Raw genomic sequence first — 21,605 nt, forward strand, 5'->3', positions numbered from 1 at the left:
GTTTTGTTTGCAAAAGTTGAAATTATCTGTTTCAAGTTATGAAAGCAGAAGCTTTAACTCCCCATGTGTAACAATGTCCAAGTGGTTTCTGTTTTTTTTTGAGAGTATGTGGTTTACTGCACTGAAGCCTCTGTCAACAAGACAGGAGGATGGAAATACAATGAAGAGCAGTTTGGCTCTTCTCCAAAGACCAGGAAACTTCGTATGACAGTGTAGCCACATACCACAAAAGCCAACATTTTTGAAAAGCATTTCTGCTTCATCAACATACACAAAATGCTGGAGGAATTCAGCAGGCCAGGCAGCAACTATGGAAAAAAAGTACTGTCGACATTTCTGCCTGAAATGTTAACTCTACTTTTTTTCCCAAAGACGCTACCTGGCCTGCTGAATTCCTCCAGCATTTTGCGTGTGTTGCTCAGTTTTCCAGCATCTGCAGATTTTCTGGTTTTTGCTTCTTCACATTCTGAATTTCGATAGTTTTTTCTTGAAAGCTCTCTTCATGTTCTTCCACCTTGCAAAGAAATTACCCAGTCTAGAATTTCCAGATTGTTCAAATTCTTGAATTGATTCTGAAAATCTTTCTTCAGCGACTGCAGGTGTAAGCAGTACTCTTGCAAATCACTGTCTGTGAAAGAGTGCCAGACTTACCATTCAGGGAAACTGTGAAAACATTCTTTTCCCAATGTTTTGCTTATGTATTTCCAATAAAAGTGGACAGTGCACTTTTTGCCTGGATTAAATCAAAATTCTCACCCGGCAGTTTCATATTTAGAACGCTCATTTTGTTCTACAGATCAGCTACATACGGCACATCTCCATGTAGAAGTTCAATCTTGTTTCCCAAGCTCTTGTTGACTGAGCAAAAATTCAACCACAGTGTCAAAAGATCAAAGAAGCATTTTAAGCAGCAGCCAACAAACTAAACTGTGAAGCAAGCATTTAAACTCTTCATCGTTATCTTGGCATAACTAGTGAAATATCCTGCTATTTAACGGATGAGCTTTAATTATGTTGATAGCAGGTATTACAAGAGTCATGCTTGAAAAAAAACCTCAGCCGGCAAGATGCTGATGATGAATTACACAAAGGATTGCAAACAGACTTGGAATTTCTTTTTTCATAAATGTCACTAAACCAGCATGGTGACCTGTCATATAAAATACTCCATCTGCTGCACAAGAAATCATGTTCCTAATGGGAATACTTTTAGCCTCAATATACTTCTTGAGCTCATCACAGATTAATTCTCTGTTCATGTTTGCTTTTAACTTCTTACAAAAGATGATCTCTTCATATTTTTAATAAAACATACATATGCCATTAGCAATGCCTCACTGTCTCACAGTTAACTCATCCAGTTGTATCCCAAATTCTGTTTTTTGTTGCTCTGTGCTTAGTTGATACTCAATGTCTTCACTCATTCCATCAATACGACAAGCTACTGAGATATTACTCAGAGGAATTGATTTTAAAATGCTGGCATCCATTGTGAACTGTGGTGAGGACTTCTGATACAGCAGGCATTACTAATCTTTCACCAATTGTATGAGATTTTCCACATTTTGCTATCATTTTGGAAAGGTTATAAGAAGCAATGAGACCACTATCAAGGTCATTTTTACCCTTCTTGGCAAATGACTCAGGTGTGCAATGCTTTTCAAATGCTTCTTTCATCTTCTAGAACTGAGTAATACCATAAGTAGCCTTTCAGGGTGTCCTTTACAGAAGTGTTCCTGCAATCTTGATGGTTTCATGGCTTCATTAGACAGTACAGTATTACAAGAAAAACACATGGGGCATCGCTGATCTGACAGGAATGGAATAAAACCATACTCCTGGTATGGAACATTGTATTGATGCACTTTCTGTAGTTTGTTTCTTAGTAGGATTAGAATTCAAGGCTTCACCACCTTCAGACTCAGAGATCACGCTGTACTTATTTATCCGTCATTAATGGGGCTAAATTAAAATAGAAAATTAAACACAAACTGGGTATGCCTATCAAATGTTGATAACGGCAGCAAGCTGACATAGTCAATTAGGTCTCGTGCCTCAAGTTAGGGTTTTTTCTTTTTAGGTTCTTTTTAATCCATTCTGCTGTTGATTTACTGTTGTGTATCGGATCATTGTCTTTTTGCATTATCCAACTTCTATTAAGCTTCAGGTGATGGACTGCTACCCTGACATTCTCCAGTAAAATGCCTTGACACAATTTTGAATTCACTGCTCCCTCAACAATTACAGGCTATCCAGGCTCTGAGACAGCAAAGCAGCCCCAAAACATGGTGTTCTTTCCACCATACTTCACAACTGGGATGAGGTTTCAGTGCTGGTAGTTTTCACCGAAACTAACTGTGTATTTCTGCCAAAAAGTTCAAATCTGTCTCATCTGTCCACAGAACATTGTGAAACATCCAGGTGGTCTTTTGCAATCTTGGGACATACAGCAATGTGTTTTTTTTTTGGGAGAGCTGTGGTTTCCTCTGTGGTGTTTTTCCATGGACAGCATTCTTGTTCGCTGTTTTTCTTATACTGGACACATGAACAGAGGCTTTTGCGAGTTCTAAAGATTTCTGCAGGTCTTTTGTTGTTGCCCTTGGGTTCTTTTTCACTTCTTTCAGCACTGCACGTTGTGCTCTGGGTGTGATCTTCGCAGGATGCCCACTCCTAGGGAGACTGTTGAACACTCAGGTCTTTAGAAATGCTTTTGTAGCCTTTTCCAGCTTCATGCATCTCTACAATTCTTCTTCCTTTGAAAGTTGTTTTGATCGAGGCATGGTGCACATAAACAGATCTTTCTTGAGAAGAGCAGGTTCTATCAGTAACCTGACTTTGTGTGTCTTTTTTTTTTTTAAACAGGGCAGAGCACCTCTACAACCCACACCTCCAATCTCATCTCATTGATTGGAACACTTGACTCCAAACAGCTTTTTTAAAAAGCATTATCCCAGAGGTTCACATACATTTTTGAACCTAGACTGTGATTATTTAAATAGTATACAATTGTTTGTGTTTAGACAGATTGTGTTTGTCTATTATTGTGACTTCGATGAAGATCAGACCACATTTTATGAGTAATTAATGCAGAAAACCAGGTAATTGCAAAGGGCTCACAAACATTTTCTTGCAACTGTATCTGGTTAGAGGATCATTTCTATCGTGCATTGATTAAAAAAAAAATTGATGAGAGTCAAGGGGGACATGATGATTTAGCTTCCTAAGGAAGTAGAGATGCTGGTGATGGAATAATCAGCATTTACTTGGATCAGTACATCTTTTACAAGAAACTGAGCAATATGCAGGGTGAGGAAGCCCGTCTGATCAACATCCCACTTCATATATTCACTCTGCATAGAAGTAGTGAACCCCATCTCCCAGCCTCAACGAAGGTGTAAAAAGCATAACACAAACCTTCTTCTTTGGAAAGAATGCGACTTTTAATCTGCGTTCTCTGTCCAGGTTCCTCATTTCCTTCACTTTCACTCCAAGGTGCTTCATATAGATGAAAAACACATCTGCAACCGAATTACTGGCACAGAAAGATTGGGAATGTAAGAAACACCAGGAAGAAATACCATTGCTTAAGTACACAAAATACAAGTTTGTGAGCACCAGGAAACTGGCCAAGTTCATGAGCTGAGGTTGTGGGGAAATGGTTCCTGCTTCACTGAGCAAAGAATGGTATTCAGAAGCAAGTGAAGGGCTCAGAAATCATTCAACTTAGTTGAAAACTATAATTTTCAGTGATCACAGCATGCAATGTAAGGAACAATGGAAATATTGAAATTACAGGGTGCACACATAAAGCAGAAGCCAGTTTGGCTGTTATGTAGCAGAGGATGACCTTCACCAGCAGGAAACTGCCGACTTACCTTTTCTCTTCCTCAGAAGGGGATAATGTCGCACTAAAAAGCAAAACAAAAATCATGAGTGATCCGACAAAACAAATGAACACAAGTTGTTCAGTGGATCCAATCAATCAACTGCAACTGAGCATTACAAGTCCCAGTTTGATGGGCAGATTACCCTTAAGCAGCTTCGGCATTTGTGGGAAGTACAAGTTGGGCAATGCTGTTACAGAGGATTTAAGGTAATTGTGAAGATTCACAATAACTCAGAGGAAAAACAAGATGTGCAAGTACAATGGAGGGGCAAAGAGAGAGAACAGTCCAGCCAGAGACAAGTTGGGAGCGTTTGGGCATAAAGGCACATTACAAATTAGATAAGGTGCACCTTCAAGTTGCCAGAAGTAATTATATTGGCAGTAACAGATCTGATTTGAAGAAGGGCTTAATAATCCCAGATACAACAGATTCAGAAGAAATTGTGAAGGAGAGAAAATGATGGCAAATGTCATTATTTCAGATAAGACTATGAAGGAAGTGGCTGACCAAAATGAAGATCTTGAATTTATTCTCAGACTAGAGGGAGGGCAAAATATCAGCAGGAAATGGGAAACTGAATGTCATATGAGTGAACGTAACAGATTTAAAACACATCAAATATGTCAGGAAAAAAAAAGCTAATGGTTTGTAACACAAGGACGAGATATTTCCTCCTCACGGTAAGGTAAGTAAAAAAAGTAGAAAATATAAAAACTGCAGGTATACTGGTCATGACCTTCCAAAACTTTCCAAATACCATCTATGAATTGGAAATTTGGAATTGCAATGCTGTTCTTTAAAGTGTGAGGAAGAAAAATCCAGAAAGTAGTTAGCATAATTCATTAATCCAGGTTGACTAAAAATTTGAATTCTGAGCTGATCACAGCATGGCCTTATAAATGTCATCAGCTCTATCTAATCTCATTGAACTTTGTCATCTTTTCCAGAGTTCAGTCTGCTTGTTTCCAGACAATTTGAAATTGACATTGATCATTTGAAGGCAAGATTTTACATAGCTACTTACAGGACCTCTTCAATCTTCTGTAACAAGTGCTCTGCACACACCCGCTCCTTCTGTTCCGCTGCAACACGGTCCCGGATTCGCTCTGCATCCAACTTTGCCAATTCATTCTCTCCGATTGTCATTCCCATATTCCGCTTTTGCCTGTTGGGATAATAGGTATAGAAACAGGTATAGATTAATTCTCTAAGAACCAGCCGACTTCATCATAAAATCTTAAGGAAAGGATTATTGATCAAGTAAATTACACTTCTACAATTATTTATCAGGATACAGCACGGATCAGGCCCTACTGGCCCTTCAAGTTGCACTGGCCAGCAACCCATTTTAACCCTAGCCTAATCACAGGGCAATTTACAATGACCAACTAACCGATCAACCATCACACCTTTGGACTGTGGGAGGAAACTAGAGCACCCAGAGGAAATCCATGCAATCACGGGTTTTTAAAACAAACTCCTTACAGACAGTGGCAGGAATTGAACCCTGCTGGGTCAATGGTACTATAATGCATTATGCTAACCATGTCGCCTCAAACATACAGTGAAATGCATCGTTTGTAAATCAAATCAGCAAGGATTGCACCGGGCAGCCCACAAGCATTGGCACGCTTCCAGCACCAAAACAGCATACCCACAACTCACTAAGCTTAAGCCTTGGAATGTGGGAGAAAACCAGAGCACCCAGAGGAAACCCACACGGTCTACAAACTCCTTACAGGCAGCAGCACAAATTGAAGCCATCACTACACTACCATGCTGCCTCAATTAGACTCTTACCCTCATTCTGATACATAACAGATTGCGCAGGCTTTGAATGCAAGCCACAGGTGAACACTACATTGTAAGATCCGGGCAGATCTTAGATCACACAAGGACAAGGAAACAACACTGAATACAAACATTCCCTACAAAACCCCAGGAACTGAGTGGAATGGGATGGTGGCACAAGGTTGTAAGCAGGGAAAAAGGCTGGCAGTAATATTCTTCTCTCTAGTAAACTTATAAAAATGACTGGATGCAAATATTTTCTGCAAAACTGCAAGGAATCTTGAAGGGACAGTAAAGGACCAGGGAAATGGGTTTGATAGTAGCTTATAATTTCATGTTGGGCGGGTGACTTCCATTATACTGCATAGGACAGCTCCTAATGACCTGCATTAATAGTTGTAGGAGCCACACATCTATTTTCTGTCCATTAAGCAAATGAGTGGAAAAGACCAGAGGTGCAGGACCAAAAACAGATATTTTGAAGCATTGAGGAAGGTTGAAACATTGAGGCGAATACGAAGGGGGTCAACAATCACTCCCAACGGAGGTCAACGGGGTGACAATGGTCAGCAGCCAGGTCGGTGGCATGCGCTCTTCAAGGAAGGGCTGAGTTTGTGGGGCCACTCTCCTCGTATGCTGACGGAAAAATGTTTTTGAAATTCTGAGATTCATGTGATTGTACTTTATATTGGTCTCTTTCAGTTTTTCAGTGTTTGCTGCCTTGTTGCCAATTGATTTGGGGGGGGGGGGGTGTTTGTTTTTTTGGGGGGGGGGGGTTTAATGCTAGTGTTGCTGCTTTTACTGTGAGTGAGGAGGTTGTGGATTTGATGCTACCATTACTGTTTTTCTCTGCGAGGGAGAGGATAGGGTGAAGGGCGGTTTGCGACTTTTGTTTCCTTTTTGTGCCGGAGGAGGGGAGAGTTGATGTCTTTTCTTTCAGCAACACCCATGGTCTTTCTGCATATTATGGCTATCTGGAGAAGATGAATATCAAAGTCATACATGCATACTTTGAGAATAGTTACGTATTCATGCTTGGGGTTAATTTGTTAAGCGAAGTTAGTATAATTAATTAGCGTATTTAAAACAGTCAAAGGGGACTTCCGGTATGGCACAGATACAGCCAGCAGCATAATCAGTAAAGGCTCCCAGATGGTCTCATTTCCCCCTAAATAAGAAAAAGTTATTTAAATAGAAATGTGGGTCTTGTAGCATGAAAGGGGGAAACAAAAGACAGACGGGGAAAACAGCAACAAAACCTGAAGACAAGTGATAAAATACCGACTGACAGTGAGAACACTAATGTCGGCGCTAGCAAACAAACTGAACATGAGGATATGGAGGCTGTTCAAGCGAACATCGTGGCCGAAATACAGGCGCTTCATTCAGATATGAAAAAAGAACTGAGTGATTCCGTGGGTTTTCTAAAGAAGGAACTGGTGGATTTCAGAGAAGAAATTAACCAGAAACTGAATGCTATTGTTGGTGATTTAAAAGAAATAATGGGCAGAGTTGAGGATATGGAGCAAAGGGTGACAGAAGTGGAGGAATGGAAGGCCGAGGCCGGGGAGGTTCTTTCTCACGCACTGGCACTTCAGGAGATTATTCAAGCTCGGCTAACAAACCTGGAGGCGCATTCATGCAGGAATAACATACGTATCCATGGAATTTCTGAGGAGGCAGAAGGACACAATATACAGGAATTCCTGGAAAAATTTATTAAAACAGAGTTGTCCCTTCCCGATGTCACCCTCGGCATACAACACTGCTATCGATCTCTTGGATCCAAACCACCACAAGGTTCCAACCCAAGGTCTGTGGTCATCTACAAAAATTAAAGAGTTGGTGCTTCACTCGGTTTGGAAAAAACAAGAGATTTATTACGACAGGAAAAGGGTATTTTTTGATCAAGACTATCTGACCGAAATACTTATGAAAAGAAAAGATTACTCCACCATCAGAAAAACACTTAAAGAATAGGAGCTCCAGTTCCAAACTCTTTTTCCAGCCAAACTTCGAGTGTTTTTTGGCACTGGACAAGTCACCTACAGTAATGCATCGGAGGCGATGGAAGACCTGAAGAACAGGGGAGTTTTCCTGGACTGTCCCGGAATCGTAGCCACGGCGAATCTGAGGTGGCTTTCCTGGGAGGCAGCAGGTGCAAAATCCCGTTGGGATCGAGAAACATGTCTGAAACGCATCTAGGACAAGCTAAAGGAATTTCGACGCAACAAAGATACTGCATGAGAGCTCTTAAAAGTATAGTGATAAAATATCCTTCAGCTAGGTCGGTAAAATCACATGTACCCTAACACCAAACGATAATTGACTTTGGATTAAGAACTTAAAAATAAAACATAAATGATTTTTGCTCTGTAAGCTCTTATTACTATAACTGACCACAAACCTGGGAGCTGATCTTTGATTTTGTTCTTTTTTATGCACTGTCCTGATTTCAATTATTCAGAGGCATCAACCTGCACTAGGAAGAGCTCCTTCGGGTTTAAGGGCTTCCTTCCTGACTTAGAAGTTTAGTTTAAACTTCAAAGATGGAAGTCACAGATGTTATATGTGTTGTTTTCATGTTAAATGTTAGCTTGTTGTACAGACAGAAGTTCATTTGTTTAGGTCATCTAAGGATATTTAACTATTTATATAAACTCTTTTTTATTGGTGTGGAATGCCATATCAAGAATACAGAGTAATCACCCTTAATGTGAATGGGTTACAGAACCCAATCAAAAGGAGTAAAGCTATAGTTAAAATGAAGCGAGAAAAGCAAGATACACCTTTTTGGCAAGAAACTCACCTTTCAACGATTGACCATGAGAAGTTACGCAAATTGGGATTTAAAAATTGTTATTACTCTTCTTTTGAGGGGGAAACACAAGGGGAGTTACAATATTAATTCTCAAATAAAGTAAATCTCCGGTTCTCCTCACAGATTACAGACAAAGAAGGGCGTTATTTACTGGTGAAGGGTTTTATTGATCATAAAGTTACTCTACTGAATGTTTACAGACCACCAGGAAATGATAAACAGCTGATTAAGAAGAATTTTAATATGATAGCTATGGAAACATCTGGTGTGGTAATATGTGGGGGGGGGGGGGGACTGGAATATTCAATTACACCCTTCCCTGGACTCCTCCAATAGAACAAAAAAGATAAACCGAGAAACATTACATGTCAAGAAACTGCTCAAAGAAATAGGCATGATAAGATATATGGAGAGAGTTACATGCACTTGATAAATGGTTCACCTTTTTTCTCACCCCCATTCTGTGTACTCGAGAATAGATTTTTTTTTATGTTTAATTCAGAGAGACACAGGATTATAAAATCCGATATAGGGGTAAGACATCTCTGACCACACAGGGGTTTACTTAACATTACATTTAGACAACAAACCCAAAGATACCTTGTGGAGACTTAATATCAGTCTTTTGAATGATCTCCTGTGTTTAAAATACCTAAAGAAAGAGTTTGAAGATTATATGATATTTAATGATAATGGAACAGTGTCCCCCCAGCACTCTGGGATGCTGCAAAAGCTGTTATTAGGGGTAAACTCAAAGTGGTCAGCTCAGAAGAAAAAGGAAAAAGAGAAACAAATCAAGGATCTTATTGAAAAATTACAATTTTTGGAGAGTAAGCATATGGAGTATAATGACAGTAATTTCTTGAATCAAATTTTGGATACAAAACAAATTCTAAATAATATTTATGAAAGTGAAGTTGAGAAGAGAGCTAAGTTTGTTAAACAAAATTTCTATGACAATGGTCCCAAATCTAAGAAATTACTTGCATGGAGAATACATAAATAACAGGCTGAGAGATCTATACATAGGATGAAAGACCCCCAGACTAATAAGATGTTTCATAAATTGGAAGACATTCAAAAATCCTTCAAAATGTACTACACAATGTTATACGCTCAGCCCAAAGCTGCAGAGTTAGCAGACATATCTAATTTCTTAACATCTTTAGATTTACCATCGGTAGGAACGGAGCAAAATAAACTAATAACTCAGGAGATAACAGAAGAAGAAATAGGTAATGCTATATCAGCTTTAAAAACAAATAAAATCTCAGGTGCTGATGGCTATCCAGCGGAATGGTACAAAACTTTGAGAGATAATAATACCAATACCTGAGAAATGTTTTAATTATGTTCTCGGAGGAGGGAAGACTCCATTGTCCTGGAATCAAGCAATAATTTCAGTAATTCCTAAAAGTGGTAAGGATCAGACTGAATGCAGTTCCTATAGGCCCACATCTGTTCTAAACATAGATTATAGATTATTTGCATCAATATTAGTAAAAAGATTGGAAAATATAATTCCAGATCTAATTGACTCAGATCAAACAGGTTTTGTAAAAAGTAGGCAAATCCAGGAAAATGTGAGATGAGCCCTTCATCTCATTGACCTTATGAGCAATAACAACCTGGAATCTGTTAGCCTTGATGCTGAAAAGGCCTTTGACTTGGTACGATGGGAATATCTCTACTTGGTACCTAAACGGTTTGGCTTTAATAATCAGGTAGTTGGATGTCTGAAATCTTTATACTCTTCCCCTACAGCCAGATTTAAAACAAATGGGAATTTATCTCAAACAAAGGTTATTGAAAGGGGATGTCGACAAGGATGCCCCCTAAGCCCAAAGTTTTTCACTCTTTTTATCGAGCCATTGGCCCAGGCAATTAGTGAAGACAAGATTATAACAGGTGTACTGATCAGAGATACAGAATATAAGCATCTATATATTCAGAAGCACTGTCAACGTTTCGGGCCAAGACCTGACGAAAGGTCTCGGCCCGAAATGTCAACAGTGCTTCTTCCTATAGATGCTGCCTGGCCTGCTGCGTTCCACCAGCATTTTGTGTGTGTTGCTTGAATTTCCAGCATCTGCAGATTTCCTCGTGTTTACAGAATATAAGATTTGTTTATATCCGGATGACATTCTCGTGACTCTTACCAATTATTATCCCTGCTGAAAGAATTTGGTTCTTACTCTGGCTATAAATTAAATTTACATAAAACCCCAAACTTTAAATTTTAATTATGAACCACAAGAAAACATTTACAGAATGAGTAAATTCAAATGGATAAGTAATATTAAATACCTAGGAGTGCAAATACCTGAAGACTTGTCTACTATCTACGAACATAATTATATTCCCATAACAGCTGATATTAAGGCAGACTTAAATAGATGGTCATTGCTGCCAATGAATATGTATAATCGAATAGAAGCCATAAAGATGAATGTATTACCTAGATTGCTCTTTCTTTTTCAATCATTGTCTGTGGAAGTACCTTTTAAGCAATTTAATGAATGTAAAAGAATGATTTCAACATTTACTTGGGGAAAACAGAGACCAAGAATTAGATTTCAGACATTACAGCTGCCTAAGGATAAAGGTGGATTTGCTCTGAAGACTGTTACAGAGCAGCACAGCTGTGCCGTCTGGTCTGTTGGTGTGACCCTAATTGTGAGGCAAAGTGGAAGGATTTAGAACAAAGTCTAATAAATATCCCTCTCCAATCTTTACTGGGGGATAAAACACTCCCAAAGAAGTATTTAAATAAACTGACTAGGTGGACAACAGTCCCTCTAAACATCTGTTATAAAGAATTTAAAGACCCAAAATTTGAAAGAAATGTAAGAATACTACGTTGGGTGGCACATGACACAGAATTCCTTCCAGCACAATTGGATGGCAGATTTACACATTGGACAAGTAAGGGAATCACCTCATACTGTACAATATCCTCCTACAAGGGTTTGGAGTCCTTTCAACAGCTCACAGAAACATATCACTTAGAGAAACAAAACTTCTTTAGATATCTTCAACTAAGACAATATTTTAATAATAATATTAAAACTATTGGAGAGAAAGGGTTAAGTCTGATTAATATATTCATTGATGTGTATAAAGGTATTAAAAAGAAACTGATAACCAGGATTTACTTGATTTTACAGTCTAACAGGGGTCTCTCCACAATGTACATTAAATCAAAATAGGAGAAAGAGGCCAACATAAAATTGACAGAGATGATTGGTTAAACATGTGCAGAACACATTCGACTACTTCAAGCTCAGGTCTGTGGAGGGAATTCACCTGGAAGAATACCTTAAGATTTTTCATAACGCCAAAAATAAAGTTACAAAGTCACAGACCTGAACACGGTCAATGTTGGAGAATGTGTGATAATATGTTGGCTGATCATTTTCATATTTTCTGGGATGTCCAAAGATTTTGTCTTATTGGTTAGATGTGGTAACAGAGATAAGGTCAGTAATCAGCCCAGAGATTAATTCTGACTTTAACGTTACTTATTTGGGTAATGTACCAAAACGGGCTCAAAAAACATAAAAGATATTTGTTACAAATACTACTAGCAGCCAGTAAGAAAGCGATTACAGGTGTCCCCCATTTTTTGAACATTCACTTTACGACACCTCGCTGTTATGAAAGACCTACATTAGTTACCTGTTTTCGCTAACAGAAGGTGTTTTCACTGTTATGAAAAAAGGCAGCGTGCGCAGAACAGCCAAGCTCCTCCCCCAGAACTGCATTCTAGCCGGCATTGCTTAATTACGTGCCTGTGAGCATCTGTGCTTTCTGTCGATTTATTTTGTGCATCCGTTAGCAAGATGAGTTCTACGGTATCGGAAAAGCCTAAAAGAGCTCGTAAGGGTGTTACACTTTGCGTAAAGCTAGACATAATAAAGCGTTTCGATCGTGGTGAACGAAGTAAGGACATAGTGAGTTTGGCAAAGGGTTTGTGGAAGTTGATGAAGATAAGTTGAGGCGGTTTTGGCATCCCATGACCAAGAACTGAGAGATGAAGAGGAAAGGATAACAACTGAAACCGAACACAGTAGCGAACAACCTGAAAGTGAAGTCGTCTAGGAACTGAACATGAAGCAATTGCGTGAGATTTTCGCTGCGATTGACAACACTGCAATGATTGCAGAAAAGTATGACCTTAATTTTGAAAGGGTACGTAGGTTTAGGGCATATTTGCAGGATGGTTTGAGTGCTTACAAAGAACTGTATGATAGAAAAATGCGCGGGGCTAAGCAGTCAAGCATACTGTCGTTTTTCAAGCCTTCCACATCAGCCACAGCAGACGATGAAACTCGACCTTCGACATCGAGGCAGGCAGACATAGAAGATGACCTGCCTGCCCTGATGGAAACAGATGACGATGAGATGACACCCCAGTGTCCCACCACCCCAACCTCTGACGACTCAGCCTAACACACCATCAGTGTGCTCACTGTCTTCCCGATTCCAGTAAGCGAAACTACACAGGACATACATTATTTCTACTTTATACAGGCTGTGTATTTTTATGTGTTATTTGGTACGATTTGGCAGCTTCATAGCTTAAAGGTTATTGGAAAGAGTGCTTCTGCCGAGAGAGCTTGCGCCACGTGTTTCTGCCAAGACTGCTTGCACCGAGTGTTTTGCTGCGAGTGCTGCCGAGACTGCTCGCACCGAGTCTTTCTGCCAAGAACGTTTGCGCCGAGCGTTTTTGCCGTGAGCGCTTGCACCGAGTCTTTCTGCCGAGAACGTTTGCGCTGAGTGTTTTTGCTGCAAGTGCTGCCGAGAACGCTTGTGCCGAGCGTTTTTGCCGTGAGCGCTTGCGCCGAGTCTTTCTGCCGAGAGTGTTTGTGCCCAGTGTTTTTGCTGCAAATGCTGCCGAGAACTCTTGCGCCGAGCGTTTTTGCCGTGAGCGCTTGCGCCGAGTCTTTCTGCCGAGAACATTTGCGCCGAGCGTTTTTGCCGTGAGCGCTTGCGCCGAGTCTTTCTGCCGAGAACGTTTGCGCCGAGTGTTTTTGCTGCAAGTGCTGCCGAGAACTCTTGCGCCGAGCGTTTTTGCCGTGAGCGCTTGCGCCGAGTCTTTCTGCCGAGAACATTTGCGCCGAGCGTTTTTGCCGTGAGCGCTTGCGCCGAGTCTTTCTGCCGAGAACGTTTGCGCCGAGTGTTTTTGCTGCAAGTGCTGCCGAGAACTCTTGCGCCGAGCGTTTTTGCCGTGAGCGCTTGCGCCGAGTCTTTCTGCCGAGAGCGTTTGCGCCCAGTGTTTTTGCTGCAAATGCTGCCGAGAACTCTTGCGCCGAGCGTTTTTGCCGTGAGTGCTTGCGCCGAGTCTTTCTGCCGAGAACGTTTGCGCCGAGCATTTTTGCTGCAAGTGCTGCCGAGAACGCTTGCGCCGAGCGTTTTTGCCGTGAGCGCTTGCGCCGAGTCTTTCTGCCGAGAACGTTTGCGCCGAGCGTTTTTGCCGTGAGCGCTTGCGCCGAGTCTTTCTGCCGAGAGCGCTTGCGCCGAGCGTTTTTGCCGTGAGCGCTTGCGCCGAGTCTTTCTGCCGAGAGCGCTTGCGCCCAGTGTTTTTGCTGCAAGTGCTGCCAAGAACGCTTGCGCCGAGCGTTTTTGCCGTGAGCGCTTGCGCCGAGTCTTTCTGCCGAGAGCGCTTGCGCCGTGTGCTTCTGCCGTGAGCGCTTGCGCCGAGTCTTTCTGCCGAGAACGCTTGCGCCGAGCGTTTTTGCCGTGAGCGCTTGCGCCGAGTCTTTCTGCCGAGAGCGCTTGCGCCGTGTGCTTCTGCCGTGAGTGCTTGCGCCGAGTCTTTCTGCTGAGAGTGCTTGCGTGAGATTTTCGCTGCCGTGGACAGTGCTGCAATGATTACAGAAAAGTATTCCTACTTTATATAGGCTATGTATTTATCAGATCATTCCTGCTTTTACTATATGTTACTGTTATTTTAGGTTTTCTGTGTTATTTGGCATGATTTGGTAGGTTATTTTTTGGGTCTGTGAATGCTCACAAATTTTTCCCATATAAATAAATGGTAATTGCTTCTTCACTTTCTGGCTTACGAACCATTTCATAGGAACACTCTACCTTCGAATAGCAGGGGAAACCTGTACCAGGAAATGGCAAGCAAAGAGTCTCCTACAGTCCTGGAATGGATAGAAATAGTTTAAGAAATTTGTTATGTAACGATTGACTTTCTCTCTGAAACATGCCACTAAAAAATTTGAAAGGTATTGGGAAAATTGGACATTTTATTTGAGCCTGAAATGACTTCTTCACTGTACATCTATCTGGTTTGAAGAACTTTGTTTTATTTCTTCTTATGAGAGAACCTGCAGAATGGACTTAAGAGTTATGGATCTTATGGTCCCCTGAGACTCTGAAGGACAATTATGGACCTAAGAGTTTGGTTAACCTTGATACAGCAATGTAATCCATTTTGCTATTCATTTTTTCTGTTATGAGATACGAATTTTACTTCACCCATGATGACCATGTCTGTCTGTTTTTATCCTGTTTGTTCTGTTATTGGCAGAACGATAAAGTTTTTAAAAAAAGTCAACAACAAAAATCATTTGCTGTGGCTCACTCCCCCAATTAAACTAACAAATAAAACAAAGCATGAATACTTAACTATACTCATTTGCTTCTATCACACCCCAACCCACGTGACAGATTACCATAACAAACGTGCCACAAAATACAATATAGTCAGAAAAAAGATAAATGGCTCCTAAAGTAGTTAGTAATGACAGCCAGACTAGTTGTTTACCTGAAATCTTCCAGATGTGTCTGCACATCAGGCAGGACACTGTCCTGCATCCCCTGCACACAGCTACGTTGCACTTCCTCAGACATATCTCCTTTTCTACGCTCTGAAATGATTGAACAAAGATAACAAGACAATTATGCTGACGCATTTACCGTTCATTCAACAACATTTAATTCAAGCTGCAAGCTCCACATTACTAGAAACAAACTGCATTTACCTCTGGTTAATAACTTCCTGTAGAAGTGCTAGAAATGTCTGCCTTGCAGAGAAACTGATCTCTCACTTACACTCCTGGTACAGTGGAATCTGATGCCACTGTCTTGTAATGAAGCACAAATATGCTGGAGGGAGGTGACAGAGGCACCCACACCTGCCCCTCAGCTTTATGCCTGCAATTGATCTTTTTTTGTTAAATTTTATTTTTAATTAACTTGCAGCCCCTTTTAATGCTTTTAGATTTTTTTTGTAATTATTTAAGACTGAACGTCTTTCACACACATCGGACTATCTCAGTCATTTAAAAACAATTTAATGGCCTTTTGACAGCTGTATTGGTCCGTGTGATGCAGATTACATACTACTGGTCGGTTGGTTGCTTATGACTCTGATACAGTGGCAAACAAAGAATTAATGCATCTCCAGTTCGGAATCATTTGTAATTTGCAGGTAGTGACATCTTCGTACACCTGAAGACCACGTTCTCTTGAATGTTGGAAGTCACAGGCTTGGGAGGTGCTGCTGAAGAAATCTGGCAAGTTGCTACAGAGTAACTTGTAGTGTGGGTGCCATGTTGTACCGAATATCAATGAGCAACAATACCCAAAAATAAAGGAACCTCAATTTAGAGTTGGAGAATCTGGATTGCTACTTTTTGTGTCAATAAATGCTATTCTCGTTCTTTCCATGTTCTAGCATTCAAAGAGGTGACTGTACCTGGATTCTCAAGTACAGATTCAAGATTCAACTACATTTGTTATCAAAGAATGTATAAATTATACAACTTTGAGATCTGCTTGCTCACAGGTAGCCACAAAGCAAGAAACCCAAAAGATCCCCATTAACGAAAAAAGAATAAAAATAAAAATAAAAAACCAACACCTGATGCACAAGAAAAGAAAACACAAATCACGCCAACAATTGAAGTGAACACAGCATTCCGAACCAAAATTGAGTCCCCCAATCCAAAATCGGAGCAGCCCAGAACACGCCCAAAGCCTCACTTATCATTTTAGTGGGCATGGGGCCCAGCAGCGGGCAGTCTTCATAGCCTCAGCACCATGGAGAGATTGCATAGGTTGTATAAGTGAAATGCACTGGGTTTGGGGACTTACCTAGTTCTACACTGATCCATTCTGGAACCTGAACTCTGAGATTCTGGAACAGAACAGAACAGAAATGAAATGAATAAATGTAAAGTGCTTGCGAGCCAAGTGGCATAAAAAGCAAGATGCAAACAACATTGAAGCTCAAATCATTAATTGTTCACAAACATACATTCCTTTGTATCCACAGCAGTGGATATCAGACCAATGCAGTACCCACTGTTCATTATTTCATACACATTTAGATCTGGAATTTAAAAAACAACAGAACAAAAAAAAATTGGTATTATTGCTCCCCTTCTCAATAGGGTCACACCTTTCTCCTCTCAGAATCACAATGCAAAGCCCATTTCTCTAGTCTGGTGAACACACAGTGCCTCTGATTGTGTGAAAAACTCAAAGCAACTGGAATAACAAATAAGCAGAGATTGGAAATTCTGGGTTTCTATAGATTCTCAAGGCTAAGGAATCTTTACCCCAGTTGTTTATGAGACCAGGCACAATAGCTAAAGGAGAAAGAGAGCCAACAAGATTGCAAACAAGGTGGGTTCCAATTTTCATTATATTCATGAAGTAACAACAACCAGTCATGTGCTCACTCCAGATTATTTCTATTTTTCCCCACCAGAGGAATTTCCAGTTAGAAATCGATTTCACCAAGCAACCATAATTCCAGGATGTGAAGCTGCTATCAGCCTCAGAACAATTTGATTTAAAATTGGTCTCTACGCAGAATATTGGAAAATATCTATCTGTATGGGTAGTGAACAAAAGCCATGAAACTGCAGGCATACCTCCTGAAGCAATATTTATTCCAAAGTGCCATATATAGAGTTGCACTTGGGTTATATACTTACAAAGAAAGTGTCAGGAAGAATGCTACTTGTCCTTTAGATTATAGAAGGACCGGTTAAATATAAATTGTAACTGTGAACTACTCTAGAATATAAACAGGAATATTCAGGTTGTTCTAGACAGCACATAACCCGTGTCAGAAATCTCGGTAATTCAGATACAGAAAATGCAGCCGCAAATGAGAGACTCACCGATCCCTTCTCCAAGAAAAGATGGCAAAACTCTAGAAACATCCGTCGATGATCCTTAGAATTTGTGTGATTGTAGAGATCAGCATAGAGGTAACAGAGCTGGGTAGAAAACAATAAACTGCCATTTATTAACAACAACTACCAGCATAATCATTTCTTGCCCATTAACTGGACAGAAACAGTCCTTTACATCACTGCCAACAATAATACTAAAAATATCACCCTTGCCAAACACCAAGACTACCCCTATATGAACTCCAGTACCAATTTTCACCACCAGCCCCCAATCCTTATCACTAACACTACCCAGACTTTACCCCCTCACTCTATTCCATGGTCCTTACCAATGGAGCTGCCTCAAACTGTGACACGACATGATGTAAAAATGCAACCAAATGTGCCGGCCTGGATTTCACAAGGTCAATGGTTTGGAAACAGCTGCACTGAACGTCAATCTGTAAAGTGAGCAGACGGAGGTTAAGATCCAAGGAGATTCACACTACCTGCAACCAAACTAACTTCAACAAGCCGCACTTACTTGCTCAGCCTCTGTATCAAAATCATCGTCTTCAGCGCCAATTATTGGTACTGGAACTCGTGGGAGACTGACCCCTGAGGACAGTGAATCCTTCAGATGGAAAGAAGAAAAGATCAAAATTACAAAAACTACAGTTAAATACTTTACACTGACACCAGCCCCTGCACTTTTTGTAACTCCAGCTTCCTTCCATCAGACTTTCCTTGTGTTCCCTTGCTTAGGGGAGGACATTGCCCTGGGATGGGTTACAGCTGCCCTGGCTGGTGCAGGACTATTCTCTTCTGAGCAAGTTGGGTGTCACCTTTAAAACTTCATCTACAACGTTAACACTTCCTGACAGCACACATTCTTGCAGTATCCTTCACGTCACATAACAAAAACAATATGCTCAGTACCTCTATGGACGTGCGGACAAAGTTTGCTTAGAAAATTTACAGCTGAACAGTAAACACGAATTCAAATGTAGTTCAAAAATAATTGTTTACTGCAATTGACAGAAAGGTCAGGAAGAACTTGCGCCTTCCTGGAGAACAGTGGAAAATGCCTTCCGATGGTCAGAGATAAACCGTACCCAGTCCTGGCTCTCATCGACTTCCATACTCTCACAAAAACTGCCAGCATCTTTTGGGAAGATCTTGGGGCTGCTGTTCAGAGAGTCTCGGTGAAATAGACCATCACATGGGGGAGACGGGCTGCTTATCATAGACTGCAGAAAGAAACAAGAATCTATAAAAATACAGCATTTAATAAGCACCTTTCACAGCCAAATGGGCCTCTGTTAATCAATCACTTATTGAAGTGCATTTTCAATTCAGAAAACCATAGAATCACTGAAATGCAAAGGCATAGCAAGCCAACATTAGGAATGCTGTCATCAGGGAAACAAGGCAGACAATTTGGTAATAGCAGGAACCAACAAACAGCAATAAGGTATCACAAGGTCTAGAGTACATCCTGAGTAGGGATGGCAATATGTTATTATTAACACTCATTAAAGTCATGCAAATAAACCTGTTTTATTTTAAAAAGTGAGAATAAATCCCATTCACATCCTTGAAATAATGTTGAAGCTTTTATATCCTCAGAAGAGAAAAGGTGGAACATCAAGTTTAATGTCTCAGAACTGCTTGAGAATTACATCCAAAATGTTTGTGTTCAAGGGCTCCAGACTGAGTTGCACTGACAATTACTTGGACTCCAAGCAACAATAAAAAACAGGTGATCCCTCAACCACAAGGCCACTGAACCAGCCAAAAACACTGAAAAATATAATTCAGTAAATTTAAATTAATGTAATTCAATCAAAAGCTGTAAACTACACTGGGATCAATGGATACATTTTCCAGCCAACTACTAGGAAATTCAAGGAAGCTAGAATTCCAGCATTTGGAATGAAAGCCATCAGCAGCTGCACGGAAGTTCAACATGTGCACACTTCTGCGGAAGCCCTGAACTTCCTGAGGGAAAACATCAGATTCAGCAACTGTTTTCATTTTAATGGAGAAGAAAGTCTGGTAGGCAAGGCTCAGGCCATGTACAATTGATTTAGATTAACATACTTTAATTTTTAGTTTGTTTTCACAAACAACTCAAATTTTAAATGTAGATTTTTAAGAAAATAAAAAACAGAGAATTTGATTGTGAATATCAGGCTGTCTAACAGTTTTGAAAATCTCTTTAGTCTGGAGGGATGGTGTAACTAACTGTTACTCAAACATTTCTGTGGAACTTGCAATTGAAGTCACTAATGTTGTGCGGGATCTTGCAAATGAGATTGCAGCAGACTATTTGTTCAAATTGCTCTTGCATCTTCACTCACCAAATCACTCACTACCTCTGGAAATTCTGGGGCAATAAATAACTTCCCAAAACCAATGATCAGAAGAACACAATGGCTGAACTATGACTGTCTCAAAGTCAAAAGAAAACATTTATACAGGGCCATTCGGAATACCTCAGTTTTCTTTATTTATTTTTAAGGGACAATTAACTACGTCTGAAGTGTAGTTGCAGTGGTGCTAGAAAGCTTGTGAACACTGCACAATTTTCTCTATTTCTGCATAATTATGACCTAAAATATGATCAGATCTTCATGCAAGTCCTAAAACCAAATAAAGAGCACCCAACTAAATAAATAACACAAAAAAAAACTTGTTCTTTTGTTTATTGAGAAAAATGATCCAATATGACATGTACTTGTTGGAAAAAGTGCGTGAATCTTTACTTTCAGTAACTCGTATGACCCCCTTGTACAGCAACAACTTCAACCAAACATTTCTGGTGACTGTTGATCAGTCCTACACATTGTCTTAGAGGAATTATATGCCATTCCTCCTTATAAAACTGCTTCAACTCTGGGATGTTGGTGTGTTTCCTTGCATGACCTGCTTGCTTCAAGTCTTTCCACAACATTTCTATAGGATTAAGGTCAGGACTTTGACACTGCCATTCCAAAACACATTGTTTTTCTTCTTTTTAAACCATTGTTGTTGATTTACTCGTCTTTCAGATCATTGTCTTGTTGCCTTATCCAACTATTAAGCTTCAGGTGACAGACTGCTACCCTGACACTCTCCTGTAAAATGTCTTGATATAATTTTGAATTCATTGTTCCCTCAATGATCGCAAGCTGTCCGGGCCCTGAGACAGCAAAGCAGCCCCAAACCATGATGCTCCTCAGTTGGGATGAGGTTTTGGTGTTGGTGTGCAGTGCCCTTTTTCCTCCAAACATAGCAGTGTGCACTTCTGCCAAAAAGTTCAACTTTTGTCTCATCTGACCACAGAACACTGTCCCAGAAAAGCAGAATATCCAGGTGATCTTTTGCAAACTTGACATGTGCAGCAATGTTCTTTTTCTGGAGAGCAGTGGTTTCCTCCGTGGTGTCCTTCCATGAACATCATTCTTGGTCAGTGTTCTTCTTAGAGTAGACACATGAACAGAGACTTTAGCAAGTTCAAGAGATTTCTGTAGGCCTTTTACTGTTACCCTTGGGTTCTTTTTCACCTCCTTCAGCATTGCACGTTGTGCTCTTGGTGTGATCTTCGCAGGATGCCCACTCCTAGGGAGAGTAGCAACAGTACTGAGTTTCCTCCTTATGTAGACAATTTCTCTTACTGTGGACTGATGAACACTCAGGTCTTTAGAAATACTTTTGCAGCCTTTTCCAGCTTCATGAACCTCTACAATTCTTCTTCCAAGCTCTTCTGAAAGTTGTTTTGTTCGAGACATGGTGCATATAAACAGATCTTTCTTGAGAAGAGCAGGCTCCGTCAGTAACCTGACTTTGTGTGTCTTTCTTTCTTAATAGAGCAGAGTACCTCTACAACCCACGCTTCCAATCTCAGCTCATTGACTGGAACACCTGACTCCATGTAGCATTATCCCAAAGATTCACATACTTTTTCCAACAAATACATGTAAC

At 40.4% G+C, this 21,605-nt stretch overlaps 1 protein-coding gene across 6 annotated transcripts in view; it reads right to left on the reverse strand.

The window, feature by feature from the left end:
• Positions 1–21,605, reverse strand: part of LOC140716840 (rho guanine nucleotide exchange factor 12-like) — a 144,701-nt gene that overhangs the window by 49,064 nt on the left and 74,032 nt on the right. For all 6 annotated transcript variants that reach the window (XM_073029803.1, XM_073029800.1, XM_073029802.1 and 3 more), the window contains 9 exons: positions 18,755–18,889; positions 18,184–18,273; positions 17,990–18,100; positions 17,646–17,744; positions 16,609–16,651; positions 15,278–15,380; positions 4,912–5,052; positions 3,876–3,908; positions 3,415–3,532 (listed from right to left, as the gene is read on the reverse strand). In XM_073029803.1, coding sequence (XP_072885904.1) covers positions 3,415–3,532; positions 3,876–3,908; positions 4,912–5,052; positions 15,278–15,380; positions 16,609–16,651; positions 17,646–17,744; positions 17,990–18,100; positions 18,184–18,273; positions 18,755–18,889 — 873 coding nt within the window. The remainder of the gene's footprint in view (positions 1–3,414; positions 3,533–3,875; positions 3,909–4,911; positions 5,053–15,277; positions 15,381–16,608; positions 16,652–17,645; positions 17,745–17,989; positions 18,101–18,183; positions 18,274–18,754; positions 18,890–21,605) is intronic.

This window comes from Hemitrygon akajei, chromosome 26, assembly GCF_048418815.1.
Source record: "Hemitrygon akajei chromosome 26, sHemAka1.3, whole genome shotgun sequence".
Classification (NCBI taxonomy): domain Eukaryota; kingdom Metazoa; phylum Chordata; class Chondrichthyes; order Myliobatiformes; family Dasyatidae; genus Hemitrygon; species Hemitrygon akajei.